Raw genomic sequence first — 16,263 nt, 5'->3', positions numbered from 1 at the left:
AAACACTAAATCATACTTATTGTCGTCAAAATTGCACCTAACAAGGATCATGAATTTAGCACCTGTATTTATGCCTTTAGAATCTATAATGTCATATTAAAAGGATTATATTTTAAAAAGAACTTTTTCATTATTTTTGTAATTGATGTTACTTCGAATCACTCATATCACATATGTCAAGGTCTGTAACACTGGCATCAATAGTTTAATGATTATTCTTCTCAAGTTCTTTTATCACTTAAAGGACTTTTCATTTTATCTAACATAGTAAGTCATCTCAGTCTGTTTCAAGAATCAATCCCTCAGAACGTTCATGTTAAGTATAAATTATAACAGAAACTTTTTTTTGTTTTCAATTAAGAAATTTCAGGCATATATTTATGCGATTAACAATAAGTGGACAACTCAATTTTAATTTCCTGATATTAATTACATATTTCTTATATTTTACCATATTTCTAATTTGGTTAAGTCTTTCTTTATCATCCAGAATTAAATATTTGAGTGTGTCTTCTCCGGCACTTTTAGTGAATTTTGATGCATGTTTGATGTCTTTATCGCATTTGAAGAAAGCATTTTTATTGAATTTTTACTATGAGACGCATTGAGAGAAATCGTATGTACATGGTTTTATTGTTTATTTTATTACAACAAAACTATCAAAGGTGTTCTTTTCGTTTTGTTTTATTTTTCTGCCTTTATAGTATTTTTAAAGGTGCTCCAATGAGGTACGATAAAATCAAATATGAAAAATAAAATAAAATGTTTACATAAATCAACTGGGGCTCTCTTAACAGAAAATAGGCAAAATTTATATAAAAAAGTTATAGCTCAGAATAAAGTTGACAAAACAGTCGGAAGGAAGACGAAGTAATTTTTTAACCTTTGGCCGATCCTTAGGTTTGACCTTGATTTTGTAAGAAACATCCTGTTTTTTTTGCGTTGTGTGCATCATCTTATAATGACGATCATTTGTTCAAAGTGCTTTTAGTGATTCTGCGAAAGAAGAGCTCGACGCCATTTTTATCCATCGCTTTTGCTCCACCGCCGACTGCTATGGCCAACGTGAAGTTTCCTTAATTAAACCGAATCAGAAATATGCACATTCCTTAGTATTATTTTACACGATGGTATACAATTAGGCATTGGGAGAGTGACAAAATAATCTTGAAAAGGTAAACTCAAAAAAAGTTATATTTAACACCATATCCGATTTCACATCCACCGGTGCACATAAGTTCTGCATCAGTTGTGAAATTGGCGTCTGTTGCTAAAAATAGACATGCCGAACCTATTTCATGTGGCTCTTCAAATTGTCCAAGTTGCTAAATATAAATAAAAAGAAAATAACCAAATGAATTAGAATTCATAATCATTATTCGATTACAATAATACTTTTAGCTAACTGAAAAGTTATGATATAAAAAACAACATACTTAACTTAAACCACTGAAATACACAATTTCACTTTTCTCGGCATACTTTAAAGTAAAAACTCTAAAGAATTGTAAAGCATTTGAACTAAGATCAGTTATTTTCTTATATGAAAACCTATTTAGATAGTATCGTCCTATCAATTTTGAGGACTAACAATTACCCTATTTTTCCTTATCTGACGTCATAGCACGGTGCCAAGGTGGCAAGCGTTCAATTTGATGAGTGCGTAGCAACTAAGGAGCTACTGAGAATGAAACTGCATTATTTTGATTATAGAAAAAAGGAAGCAAAAGATAACAAAATATCGAGTGGCTTTGTTTGTTGTTTTGTTTTTAAACGCAAGAACACAGTAATAGTCTCACGGTGACCTACTGTTGGAGGAAGATGTCAGGTGCACCTTTGTGAATGCATTATTTCAGACACTCAGCGAGCCCTTTGGTGAACCACCGACCTTCCTAAATTAACTGGATAGCTTTCTCACATGAAAGATTCCTAAAGTTTCTGACGGGGCCTTAATCACGGAGGCTATATTAATCAGTATGTTACGTACCGACCATTTTTTTATACTAATTCCCTCTTTTCTCCTCCTCGTTCTAACCAACTTTGAAGCAATTGCGTATTTATTGGTCCTGGGCATACCCTTTACAAATTGAAAAAAAAATTGTGTTCATCATCATCATCATCATTCTACTATTGATATTACCATCAACATGATCACCAGCAGCAGCAACAGCACCAGCATCATCACCACCACTACTACCACCATAACCATAATCATCATCACCACTACCACCATCACCATAATCATCATCATGATCACTATCAGTACCGTCATCACAACCATCGTCATCATTAAATTTTGTATTCTATAATTATTTATCTGACCTTAAATATACTTCAATGTTGCCTGCAACATTCACTTCATTCTTATTTCAATTAACATGCCGTACAAATCTGTCTCCCTTATCTATGACATATGTATCTGGATTAGGCAATTGCCTGACTTCACTTTGCAGGATGTCATGCCTACATTTTGTTAACATAGTCCTGTGATACTCAAAGATTTATAAAAAAATCATATTGATCAGTAACATACATGTATTAGCCGTCCGGTCAATAAGTAGAGCGTTGGATTATAAATCCGTCGACCCGGACGACGCAGGTTACTTTCGTTGTTGATCATGAAATCCTTTCTACAGTCATTCGCACCGTACCTCTGCTCTTGTGTGTACAGAAGTTTCAGTTCATTCCGGGAGTGAAGGCAACTAGTACTGGTAAACTGCTCGACAGCCTGCCAGGAACGATGCAGTGGCTGAACTGTGCTATGGTAAATTCATCGTGGCTTACTGCTATGATCCGAAGTTAAAACTGCCAACCCCACCACAAATAAAATATGTACTTACGTATTGACTCTGACACCATTCTTGGCTTCGTCTATAGCCAACGCTTTTGACAACGAGATAATAGCACCCTTAAAACAAGGAGAAAGCAACATGAAATTGTATTGTGTTTATAAGAATGCGTCTCTTGTTTAACTTGAGCTAAGTACTTTTAGATTAAATGTACATGTATATATTTTATAAGGTTCTTTCTATTTTATTAAACTTGCAAAAAAGGCAACAATATGATCATTTTGTCTATCATTACATTATTATATTTATCTGTCTAAGCAAGTATGAACTTTACCCAGGGTACTGTTTTAAAATATTTAGAATAACTGGTGTCTCTATAAGTAAATAGACGTATATTTATATTTATATTCATGTTAATTTTTTTATTTATATGACATGATATTTATATTCAAAGTAATGCATGTAAAGATGATAAACTAATTTAGTATGCTTAAATATAAAATCTAATAAACGATATGTTCTGTTCTGTTCTATTAATGAATCCCTGTCGTAAAAATACGAACAAAAAAGCACATGAGGTATTTGCCAACCAATAAAGCTGGGAAGTTTCTATATGATCTTTGCAGTGTGAGTTTATTTTAAAAGATCCAGCAATTTCTACTTTATTTTAGAATGGTCAACGCGACTCTCAGATTCCACTAAGTACTAAAATGACCAATGAAAAATTTTCTTACATTAAGTTTTTACCTGTAAATTTTAAAGGAAGTCAAACTGATTTAGATGGCTTCCGGCCCAAAAACAACACATATTGATGTTCAACCAATACAATAAATAGGTCCGATTGTTAACCGTATATCAACCTTATATCTATAAAATCTTTGAATGGCTTGTGGTTAATTAAGATAGCTTGATTGTGGATTTTTATAACTTTTAAGTGAACTTGATATATTACCAAATTGTTCAAGCACTTCATTTAATCAAAAGTGTGCATTAAAAAGTGTAAATAGTTGATAGCAAAGTTTTTGTTTCTATTACAATTAAAATCTCAATGCATAATTCATCGAAAGAAAGTCTTGGTGTACATGAACAATCCTATTTTTTGCATGCACAGTGCGTAAGAATATTTTTCTCTTTCGAAAGCTATTGGAAATTTAGCGGGCACAGCAAAAGAAAATTCGTCTTTAAAAAATACTTACTTGTCAAACTAATGCGACCAAAATGAGTTAATGTATCACAAAAACCGCCATTTTTACACTAGTAAAATTTTACCTCACTTAAAACACACCAGAATTAATTTAACCATCTCCTCTATCCTCTGGCCCTCTCCCCCTTCCGCACTTCTAAGTAGGGAAATATTTTTGCAAAATGTACATTCCATGTTTAGCACTGTTGAATTCGTGAAATATGTGCATTAGTACAGAATGATAAATCCGTTACTTCTTTTACAATATTCACATAAACATAATTAGAAAGCATTTTTGCAAAAACACATATTTGAAAACATGTAACGTCAAAGACTTTATTCAAGTTAATTTAGACATTAGATTTATAAATGAGTTCATAAATCTTGATCTATGGTACTAATAAGGTAATGTTGCATAATAACCAGATATGAGCTTAACTGGTGTCAGTATGTATGCATATGATATGTTAAAGTAGTGTGAGAGCCAAAGCTGTTGTACAATAACGCATAACACCAGCGCCTACAATGTTATAATTTTTTTGTACTGTAAGTAATGTTGATTTATTAAAGTAAAACCGGTGCTAGGGAGAGTCACGGTAGCTTACATTAAGCTTACTGACTGTGACAAGGCTAAATTAAACTAGACCTGCAGAATATTCACGCATATCATGATTGACGGTCTTCAATGTTTCCTTTTTGACTTTTATAAAGCAGTTTTTATTATACAATATGTAACACATATGGTATCATGTTTATGCATTTTAGCTGTTATTTTAAGTGTCTGACAATTAGCATTTACCGTATTAATCAACCTGTTCATGGTTCTCGCATTGTGCCGTAAGGTTTACCGAAATACAGATGTAAAACCTGTATGAAAAGTCTTATGTACAATTGTGAAAATCACGACGATGAAAAGTTGAAACTACGATGATGAAAAGTTGACACTACGAAATCCACGATAGTAGAACTAAACCACGATAGAGAAAGTAAGATGGAGAAAACACGAAATTATATCTAGATTTCTTCATCGTGGTTTTCTTTATTTCGACTTTAAACCATCGTACCTTCGACCTTTCACCATCCGAATTTCGTCTTTAAGTTGTTTTGAGTTCTGTTTGAAACGCATTGCCCTAACGGTACATGGTAAAAACACTCAAAATTTGGATTTGCAATGATCGAGCGAACTATTTCATTGACACAGACATATCATCTATACAAACTTGCAAGCAATCTTAACATGTATGATACTGCTAACTAGGCCAACATGTCGATATTTTGCTATTTTTAAACCCACTGTATTTACATAGATAGGACGTCGGCGCACATAAGCAGTTATTAACTGATATACTGATTAAAGTGTGAGGTAAACTACTTGAATACAGGTAAGCACTTTGTTATACACATAAAGGTTGTATAAGTTGCCAAATGGGTCAACGGAGTAATGAATTGTTTTGCATTATTTATACTCTTTAGATCATCAAATGAAAGATTATTATGAAAGCTAAAGTCAGTTTCTAATTCTATATTTATTCTTGTATGGTATTTGTTCCCGTTTAAATGTTTTGCTGTCCATGTAAGAGGCTATCTGTGAGAGGGTAAGAAAATGCCCACAAGGGCCATCAGGAATCTGCTCCGGAGATTGCCAGTTGAGTTACCTTGTGTGTTACACTTCTACATATCCTGCTCTATAAGTAAATAGTTTTCTACTAAGGAGTGGGGGAGAGGGCCAGAGGATAGAGGATAAATTATTTCTTGTCTGTTTTAAGTGAGGCATAATTTTACTCGTGTAAAAATGGCGGATTTTTGTGATACATATATTCATTTTGGTAGCTTCATTTTGACAATTAAGTATTATTTTTTTTAAAAGACGAATTTTCTCTCGCTGTGCCCGCTAAATTTACAATAGTTTTCGAAAGAGAAAAATATATTGACGTACTTACTGTGCATCAGAAAATAGGATTGTATATTTCATTAATCTTTAATCATTTTACGGGATGCAAAGGACGCTCATTATAGAGGGGAACCAATACAGTCGTTTGTCGTAGATTTAAAATCGCGCCATTTTTCAAATACACGGTTTCACTTTCCATTCATGCCGTAATTTTAAATGCTGACCCTTTTCCCAAAACATTTTACGTACATGTTTCTCAATAGAACGAGAGGGTTGTAGACTTTACCCAAATAAAGATAATGCAATATATCAAGAATTATGGGAATTTTTTTTGACCGTCTACTCTATTGAGTTATTTCTTTGCCCCACGAAGATAATGAATGTCAGTTGATATGTAGGCACAGTAATACTTAAACGGAAATTTATAATTTAAACAGTATCAATGGCTTTGAGTTAAGGTTTTGCATTGTATTCAAAATATTATGGTATATAGTTCATTGCAACATACATTTTTACATATCAGTTTTCAAGAGCATCGTGTGTTTTGATTAAAAATAACCTCTTAAAGCAGGCTTTAGTGCCTTGTTTAAGTTAAGTAGCTTTAAGCTTCTGATGATCAACGTAAACCTTAACATCTTACCCTGAGATTCTCTCAAGTTAATAGATATTCTCCCTTTGTAAAGATTGAAAGTTTACTAAGTTGCAAAGGTTTCTTTGAATGTTTAATTTAGATAATAATCAATAATGTCTTTACAAGCAAAACATTGTTTTGCTTACTGCTAGTGTATTGACACAATATCATAATATGTGTTGTTAATGTATATTTGTCATTCGTTTTTCTTATATAGTTTTAGGGAGCGTGGACGGTAACTTGCACTTTCCAATACCGTCCATGAACAGGCTAAATCAAACCGAGCCTGCAACATTTGACAGTTTTGCCGTGTTGGGCTTTCTTTTGGGATTTAATTTTTCACATTTCATTGTCACATCCGTGTTATTTGTGCCGTGTGGCGGCTGTAAAAAATCTCCCCGTACATTTAATCAATGATGTTATATTTTCGATCCTTGAAGATCGTTCAGCACGACATTATTGTTGTGTATACATTTTACATGGTATTTTTAGTTACTTGTATTTGGCGTTTTCAATTTTGGTGGTTCCAGTATTCCTACTTGAATACTGTATAATCACCCTTACGATATGTTGCCTGCTTCTTAAATTTGTCTGTTGACGTCTTATCTGTGACATAACTTCATAACCTCAGACCCCCTTTCAAAATTCCATTTTATTTAGTTCCGCCCATTGATTTCTCGTTTAGGGCACACGCATTCTTTTATTTGGGGACCAGACGCCGCTTTACATGGAATGACACTACTGTGTCACATTGAAGGTTCCATGATAACCCCCGTATGAACACATCTGCGGATGTTTTTAAATTCAAAATTTCACCATTTTAGTGTTAAAATGTTGAAATCTGCTAAAGCCGGTGCTAGGTGGTCTGGACGGTAACTTGCACTTTCCAATACCGTCCATGAACAGGCTCAATCAAACCGAGCCTGCAACATTTTACAGTTTTGGTCGTGTTGGGCTTTCTTTAAGGATTGTGTTTTTCACTATTTTTTTAGTAAATGTATGTTCGAGATTGTCTAAAAAGCAAGACAGCCCACCGGAGACTTGGTTGCCAGCCGCTTACCACATAGACCACACGAACAGTCCTTTTCAGATGACGTCATCTAAAAATGGAAAAAATTATCCGCCATTTTTTCACCATCGTATTTTTGCCTCACTTAAAGCACTACGGAAATATTATTACGATATACCCCTCCCATCTTTGTATATCGCAACATATATGTAAAAGGGCTTAATTTTTTTTTAAGCGGGGAAGTACAATAATAAATAAAAGCAAAAATCTATGTTAATTTAGATTCAGTATTTCTTTTTTTTTCTATAGTCTAAATCAAGAAACAGAGATCTGCCATGGCTAGTGGATTACGTTTTAAAGATAAAGTAGCTATTATAACTGGTGGATGTAGTGGTATTGGTAAAGGATGCGTCGAAGTTTTTGGTAAGAATAACCGTTCACTTAAGTTTTTATTCCATTGGCATCGGGTGTTTGACTATACATTTCGACTATAGGATATGCAAATTAATGTCAAAAAAATGTGTTTGATGTTTAATAAAGCACAAGCATATTCAATCAAATTATAACAACAGCAGAAAACCGTTTCCTTATATTTATGTGAATAATTAAACTATATATGTTGAAAGAGTGGCATTAACTGACCGGTTGATATGTAGAGCGTTTGACAGGGAAACAGACGGGCCGGGCTCGATTGCCGGATGGTGCCAAACACGTCCGTGGTGATTGATCATAAAATCCTCGCACAGTACTTATGCTCTGATATATACAGAACTTACGAAAGTGAAAGCACTTAGTACTTGAAAACAGCTTGACTGCAGAATGCCCAGGAACGTTGCGGTGATTGAACTGTACTCTGAATAATTCAAAATGATTTACTGCCGTGATCCGGACCACCATCGACAATTTCTTTCAATGATATTATTTATCAAATGACCGCCCGCTTAGCTCAATAGGGACAGCTTTGGATAATTGGTCCAAGGGTCGCCGGTTTAATCCTCGGGAAAATTGGAAATCATGCTGGTTTAATAGTCGGTCACTTGCGAAGAAATGAGTATTTTCTGGTTTGTTATCCATCTCACATGATTTCTGAACCAGCGTATAAACTTATTATAGTAATCATTTTAGCTGGTCCTCTACAATTGTAAAGTCATATCAATTCATAATAATGAGTTCAATACTGTTTCTAAATTAACCAAGGCGTTTAAAAAAAACTAAAAAAAAAACAACATTTGAATTGCTATGGGTTTAATTTGTAGGCAAGTGATCCTTTGCTATTATTATTATGGTATAAATTAGATTTGTTGGATATATTAATGCAATAGCCTTATGATTAGAAATAACAAGCTACCTATTATTTCCGACTTTTTTAAAAACAAAGAAGTGATTCATTTTTTCTTTCAGTCGAAAACGGAGGAACAGTGGTCGTGTTTGATATAAACGGTAATTTTTTAATGTGAATTCTCATACATAAATATTTGATCAACCAAGCTGTAAACGCATATATCTTCCTCGTCGTTATCAAAGGACACGAGGAAGATTCGATCTTATATATAAGATATGTCAATCCTTTTGCGATTCCGTTAAAACTATATGTCATTGGTTGGCATATATTTTGATGTGACGGTACAGGTTGTATAATATCAGAACACTGTATCTCGGACTGCATAGCATATATAGTGACCGAGCAGTCAGTCTACAAACATTTTACGGACAAAAGCCGAAGGCCGTGCTTTGTTTAATATTTAGGGCTGACTGGGAGGCCCTCAGATCTGTGAACTATTTACGGTACATACGGGTCAATCAAAATATGCATTTTGACTGAAACTGATGTTATTTCTGGTTTGTGAAAGATAGAATTTTCAACTTGTAAAGCTTTATTTCTAAATTTATTTTGCTTGCTGCATAAAAAGTTCGAAACTCGCAAGAAACGCATATTTGTTTTTGTAATTCGTTTCTGGTATGAATTAAGTTTTTGAACCTATCCTCACAGAATGTCCTCGTATTTTATTTTAATAAAAAAATGTAAATTTCTATACACAAATACAAAAATATCTTATTTCTATTTGGCTGTTTCTGGTAAAAAGAATTAAACTTACTGCATAAACTGTTTTTGTTGTACATTGAAATGTTTAAAGTTGTCAAGAGAAATATCATTTCAGATAAAGTTGGAAATACACTTAGTTTACCAGGACCTGGAAATGTTTCATATATACACTGTGATGTGACTAACGAAGAAGAAATAAAGGTAAGTTTATGAAAACTATATCATTAACAAGTCTTCTGAATATAGTCATACTATTAACAGAATTTACAGATTATTGTAAATTAAAAGGAACTCCATTGAGTTTTTTTTTGACATCAAGAGACTGGATTTATATTTCAAGATTAATGTTTCATTTGAGTAGGTCAAGACCAATAACTTGTAATCTTCACTCACTCCGTTTTTTCCAGAATGATTATTCTAATCCAAAAATGAAAAGCATTACAACGCTTTTCACTGAATTCGGGCTAAAATATAATTTTCAAATTATTCAGAGTATAATTTTTAAATGTTTTAAACATTTTACTGTTTTAAGTGCCGCAGTTGATCTATGTAAGAATTCAAATTTTCGTTTTAAGGCTTTTGGACCTCAGTGAAGTTTCTTTATAATTGACTGGTGCATGTCATGGTTTCTTAAGACGGTTTCAATTTATATGCCATTATATCTTTTAAAGGAAATGTCCTGTAAACAACATATTTTAAAATATGTCATGAATGTTGAAAAGGTTTTTGTAAAGTGGTAAATAAATTATTATGTATTTTTCAGAGATGCATTAAAATGACAAATGATGGACTAATTTGTACATGTGTTCATGTCAGAAATGGCTTAAAATAACTGTCCAATTATATATAGTATAGTGTACTTGTGTTTTTACAGAACAGTATTAAATTGACGGTTGAGAAGCACAGTAAAATTGATTGCCTTATTAACGACGTTGGAATGCGTATGTTAAATATTTTCTATAGTACTCTTTTAATAAGTTCATTTCCTTTAACTGCATGTATTAAGTTTCCAACGAAATTGGTAAAAAAGAAAAATACCAGGCATTCCATAGAAATAGCTTTTTGATTTTGTAAATCGGAAATTAAATAACTTGTTATACAGGACTCATAATAGACTGATATATTTCGGAGTACATGGACACATTTGATATAATTATGGATACTTGAGAAAAATGAATCAATGAATTTTGCATTTAAATTTTAACTGGTAAAGAAATTAAAAGAAATATTATATACATGTAACTATTTACAATATTGAATGCACACTCATGATGACATTTAGTGCTTGAACAATTTGGTAATACTGTATATCAAATTCCCTAAAAAATTATAAAAATCCACAAACAAACAAGTTATCTTAATTAACCACAAGAACAACAAAAAATCAAAACATCAAAAATATATATTATATATAGAAGATATTGAATGAGTGTTAGCCTTACTAAATTTATTGCACGAGTTGAATAAAATTATAGTATGCGAGCCTCTGGCGAGCATGATATTATTTAATTTAACGAGTGCAATAAATTCAGTTATGAACTTACACGAATTTAATATTCTATTTATCATATACCCAAAATAAAGACCGTTTAAAATGAAATGAGTCATTTTTCATTGACGCGCCTATTGTATAACGCTAAGATTTAGCGCTCTTTACACTATTTGTATAACGCTACTGACGTCACGTCAAAATATATGCACATCCGTGCAATACCATATTTACGGAGTCGTAAAATTGGCACGGGGTTGTGATAAAACTATTTCTTTCAGGTCATTCAAAGACTTTGTTGATATAAGGTTTTTATATGGGTAGCAATCTGACATATTTATTGTATTGGTTGAACAGCAATATTTGTTGTTATTTTGGCGGTAGAGATCTAAAATCAGTTTTACTTCCTGTAAAATTTACAGGGAAGAACTAACTTTAAGAAGAATTTTCATTGGCAATTTTAAGATTACTACCTGAAGTCTGACAGTCGCATTGACCATTCTAAAATAAAGTAGAAAGGAAAGTTCTTGCCATTCTAAAAATATGTAAAGGAAAGTTCTAAAATAAAAATGTAAGGATAGTTCTTGTTTTAGATCATGGCAGTCATCTGATTGACAACCTAACTGTTGACAGTTTCCGACAAATCCTTAATATTAACGTCGTAAGCATGTTTGCAATGAGTAAGGTAAGTAATGAAATGTTTACAAATACCTTACAATTATACTCATCGAGCTTACATTTTAAAATATATTTTGCTTTGTAAAAAAGTCGTGAAAATATTATATAGAAATGTCTCTGCTGCTTGTAGTTTAAAAATATTTTGTGAATTTTAAAAAAGGAATACCTCTGAAATATCTGTATAAAAGAAAAATGTTTGTATATTTTATGTTAAGGTAAAGGCGCACAATATTCATACATGTTAAATTACTGAACCATTCTATGTTGCAACTGTTTCCTGCTTCGACCATTACAATGAGTAAAGCTGTATATCTGCTGTCTCTAGTTATTTCTTTTTAAAAGAAACACTTCATAAAAACCTTTATGAAAGAAACGATAAAAATATCTTTAAAAAGTAACGTTATATTTTCTTCCGGAACATTTCATTATTCATATTTGTTAAGAAAAAAGAGACATTCTATCCTTTACAATTCTTCTTAGAACCGACCATGATTATTTCCTGACATAATCCCAATCGCTACATTATGCGTACTTTGTATTATTGCTCGATCTGAACATATTTTCGTGTTTAGCTTCACTATAACTTTTTTATTGTTCAATGTCTATGACATGTCATTGGATATCGTCTTTAAGTATGCTCTACCTCATCTTCGGAAGACTAAAGGCAGTATAGTTAACATGTCGAGTTTTAGTGGGACAAATGCACAGGCAGAAACACCAACTTATTGTTCATCAAAGGTATCCATCGACTTTATATCGATAATTAGTTTTGTATCAATTTTTATTTATTCCTGCAATTAAATGGAAACTTCAAAGCTTTAATGGACAGGGATTTTACCCCATGTGCTTTTTCGTTCGCATTTTCAAATGGCACGAAATGGATTTATTAATAGAGACACTAGTAATTCTAAATATCTTAAAACTGTGCCTTGCGTAAAGTTCATACTTGTTTAGACAGATAAATATAATAATGTAATTGAAGACATTTAATAATCCTATTGTTGCCTTTTTGCAAGTTTAATAAAATAAGGGTCTTTCAAATAGAAAGAACATAATAAATTTATATACATGAAATCTAAAAGTACTTTGTTCAAGGTGAATTAAAGACACATCCTCATAAACGCATTACCATTTCATGTTGCTTTCTTCTCTTTTAAGGGTGCTATTATCTCGTTGTCAAAAGCGTTGGCTATAGACGAAGCCAAGAATGGTGTCAGAGTCAATGCGTAAGTACACATTTTATTTGTGGTGGTGTTGGCAGTTTTCACTTCGGATCACAGCAGTAAGCCACGATGAATTAACCAGAGCACAGTTTTGCCACTTCATCATTTCTTGGTAGGCTGTCGAGCAATTTACCAGTACTAGTTGCCTACACTCTCGCAATGAACTGAAACTTTTGTACACGCAAAAGCGGAGCTGCAGTGCGAATGACTGTAGAAAGGATTTCATGATCAATCACAACGACCTGTGTCGTCCGCGAATCGAACCCGGGTCGCCCGATTCATAGTCTAACGCTCTAATTATCGAGCTTACCAGACGGCTAATATATGTATGTTATTGATCAATATATATTTTTTTATAAATCTTTGAGCATAACAGGACAATCCAAACAGAATTTTGGCATGCCATCATGTAAAGTGAAGTCAGACGATGCCTGATCTAGATACATACATGTATGTCATTGGACAGGCTCGTAAACTTATGTTAAAGGAAATAGAAATAAAGTGGATGTGTTGGCAGCTTTACAGAGAATATAAGGTCGGAGAAACAAAAAATAGAAAATTTAATGATAATGATGATGATAGTGGTTGTGATGATGATACTGATGGTGATGATGATGATGGTTGTGCTGCTGATGATGGTGTTGTTGATGTTGATAATGTTGGAGACGAAGGTGGTGTTGATGATGATGATGAGGAGGATGGTAGTGGTGATGATTGTGATTATGATGGTAATGTTGATGGTAATTATGATGATGCTGTAGATGCTGCTGTTGGTATTGTTGATGTTAATATTAATGGTGGAATGATGATGATGATAACGATGAACAAAATTATTTTCAATTTGTAAAGGGTATGTCCAGGACCAATAAATACACCACTTCTTCAAAGTTGGTTAGAACAAGAAGGAGAAAAGGGGAAATTAGTGAAAAATTGGTCGGTACGTAACAAATAAATTACAAAAGACTCAGTAGCGGAGTGATTAAGGTCTCGTCAGGACCTTTCATTTGTGAAAGCTATCCGGTTGATTTGCGGAAGGTCGGTGGTTCACCAAAGTACTCACTGAGTGTCTGAAATAATGCATTCAAAAAGTTGCTTATGAGGTCTTCCTGCACCAGTAGGTCACCGTGTGACTATAACTGTGTCAAACAAAGTTCTAAGCCACTTTATATTTTGTTACCTTTTGTTTTCTTTTTCTTTAATCAAAATAATGCAGTTTCATACTCAGCAGCTTATTGGTTGCTACGCACTATTTTAATTGAACAATTGCCACATTGGCAACGTGCTATCGCGTCAGATTAGAAAAATTAAGGTGGTCCACGACGATGCTATCAAAATAGGTTGTTTTCACTTAAAAAAACTGATCTTAGTTCAAATGCTTTATAAACTTTTACAAGTAAAGTTTGAACATTAGGGTAAGCCTAGAAAATTGAAACTGTCTGAATTTCAGTGGTTAAAGATAAGTATGTTGTTTTTTTATAACATAACTTTTTTAGTTTGCTAAAAGTTATATTGTAATCGAATTATGAATATGAATTCTAATAGGTTATTTTCATTTTATTTTTATTTAGCAACTTGGACGATTTGGAGAGCCACGTGAAATAGGTTTGGCATGTCTATTTTTAGCAGCAGACGCCACTTTCACAACTGGTGCAGAACTTATGTGCACTGGTGGTTGTGAAATCGGATATGGTGTAAAATAGAACTTTTTTCTTGAAATAATAAATGAGTTTACCTTTTCAAGAAATAATTTTGTCACTCTGCCAATGCCTAATTGTATACGATCGTGTAAAATAATACTAAGGAATGTGAACATTTCTGATTCGGTTTAATTAAGGACACTTCATATTCGCCATAACTGTCGGCGGTGGAGCAAAAGCGATGGATAAAAATGGCGTCGAGCTCTTCTTTCGCAGACGCACTAAAAGCACTTTGAACAAAAGGTTCGTCATAAAAAGATGATGCACACAGCGCAAAAAGAACAGGATGTTTCTTTCAAAGTCAAGCTCAAACCTAAAGGTCGGCCAAAGATTAAAAAAATTACTTCGCCTTCCCTCTGACTGTTTTGCCAAATCTATTCTGAGTACAAATTATGCCTATTTTCTGTTTAGAGTGCCCCATTTGATTTATGAAAACATTTTATTTCATTTTTCATAATTGATTTTAGTGTACCTCATTGGAGCACCTTTTAACATACTATTAAGAGAAAAAACAAACAAAACGAAAGGAACACGTTGGATAGTTTAGTTTTAATAAAAATAAACAACAAAAAACAAAAACATGTACATACGATTCCTCTCAATGCGTCACATGGTAAAATTTCAATAAAATGCTTTCTTTTAATGCGTTAAAGACATCAAACATGCATCAAAATTCACTGAAAGTGCCGGAGAAGACATACTCAAATATTCTAGTTCTGGATGATAAAAGAAATTAGAAATATGGAAAAATATAAGAAATATGTAATTAATATCAGGAAATAAAAATTGAGTTGGCCACATTATATTAATCGCATAAATATATGTTTATTAGACATTGACTGAAATTTCTTCATTGAGTAAAAAAATAATACACAACATGAAAGTTGATATGGATTGTTTCTTTAAACAGAAAATGAAATATGTGGTGTGTGAGAAGACTAATACCAACTATGTCAGGTTAAACGAAAATTCCTAAAAGTCATAAAATCTTTACAACAATAATCAAATATAATCATTTTAGACACAACAGATTCTAAAGGCATAATTCCTGAAATACAGGTGCTAGATTTATGACCCTTATTAGGTGACATTTTGACAACAATAAGTATGATTTAGTGTTTAAATTACTTAAATACACACGCATATTTATAACAAATTTGTATGTAACATTTTCTTCAAATGGATAGATAACTCTTGAAATTATAAATGTATATGTAAGATTTGTGTAAAAAGTAACAATTTACTAGTGAATACTATCTTCAAAGGGTAGATAACTCTTGAAATCATAAAAATACATGTAAGATTTGTGTAAAAAAGTAACAATTTTCTAGTGAATACTAACTTCAAAGGGTAAGGATAGATAACTCTTCAAATCATAAAAGTACATGTAAAATTGTAACACTTTTCTATGAAATACTACCTTCAAGGTGTAAATAACTCTTTAAATTATTAAAGTACCCAATGCATGTATATTTGTGTAAATGAATAACAATTTGTATAAAATACTATATTTAAGGGGTAGATAACTCTTGAAATTATATTTTTTTTAAGGAAATGCTTACTTCAAGGATTAGATAACTCTTAAAGGTATAATAGAATACATGTAAAACGTGTAAATTAATAACCATT

General features: G+C 32.5%; 1 protein-coding gene across 2 annotated transcripts; it reads left to right on the top strand.

The window, feature by feature from the left end:
• Positions 1-5,203: 5,203 nt before the first annotated feature.
• Positions 5,204-15,139, top strand: LOC132759544 (17-beta-hydroxysteroid dehydrogenase 14-like). Of its 2 annotated transcripts, XM_060751334.1 has the most exons (10): positions 5,204-5,354; positions 7,813-7,926; positions 8,905-8,943; positions 9,663-9,748; positions 10,422-10,488; positions 11,630-11,721; positions 12,348-12,452; positions 12,873-12,940; positions 13,787-13,874; positions 14,506-15,133. In XM_060751334.1, the coding sequence occupies exons 2-10, from the start codon at positions 7,839-7,841 to the stop codon at positions 14,635-14,637; spliced, it is 765 nt and encodes a 254-aa protein (XP_060607317.1). In that variant the 5' UTR covers positions 5,204-5,354; positions 7,813-7,838; the 3' UTR covers positions 14,638-15,133. The 2 variants fall into 2 exon arrangements, with proteins under 2 accessions (XP_060607317.1, XP_060607318.1); XM_060751335.1 differs by lacking the exon at positions 13,787-13,874 and having other exon boundaries at positions 14,506-15,139.
• Positions 15,140-16,263: the final 1,124 nt, after the last annotated feature.

The sequence above is a fragment of the Ruditapes philippinarum genome, unplaced genomic scaffold (genome assembly GCF_026571515.1).
Source record: "Ruditapes philippinarum isolate M1 unplaced genomic scaffold, ASM2657151v2 ctg916_1_1_1_1, whole genome shotgun sequence".
NCBI lineage: Eukaryota > Metazoa > Mollusca > Bivalvia > Venerida > Veneridae > Ruditapes > Ruditapes philippinarum.
The sequence above is the reverse complement of the archived record's forward strand: the minus strand, read 5'-3'. Positions and strand labels throughout refer to the sequence as shown.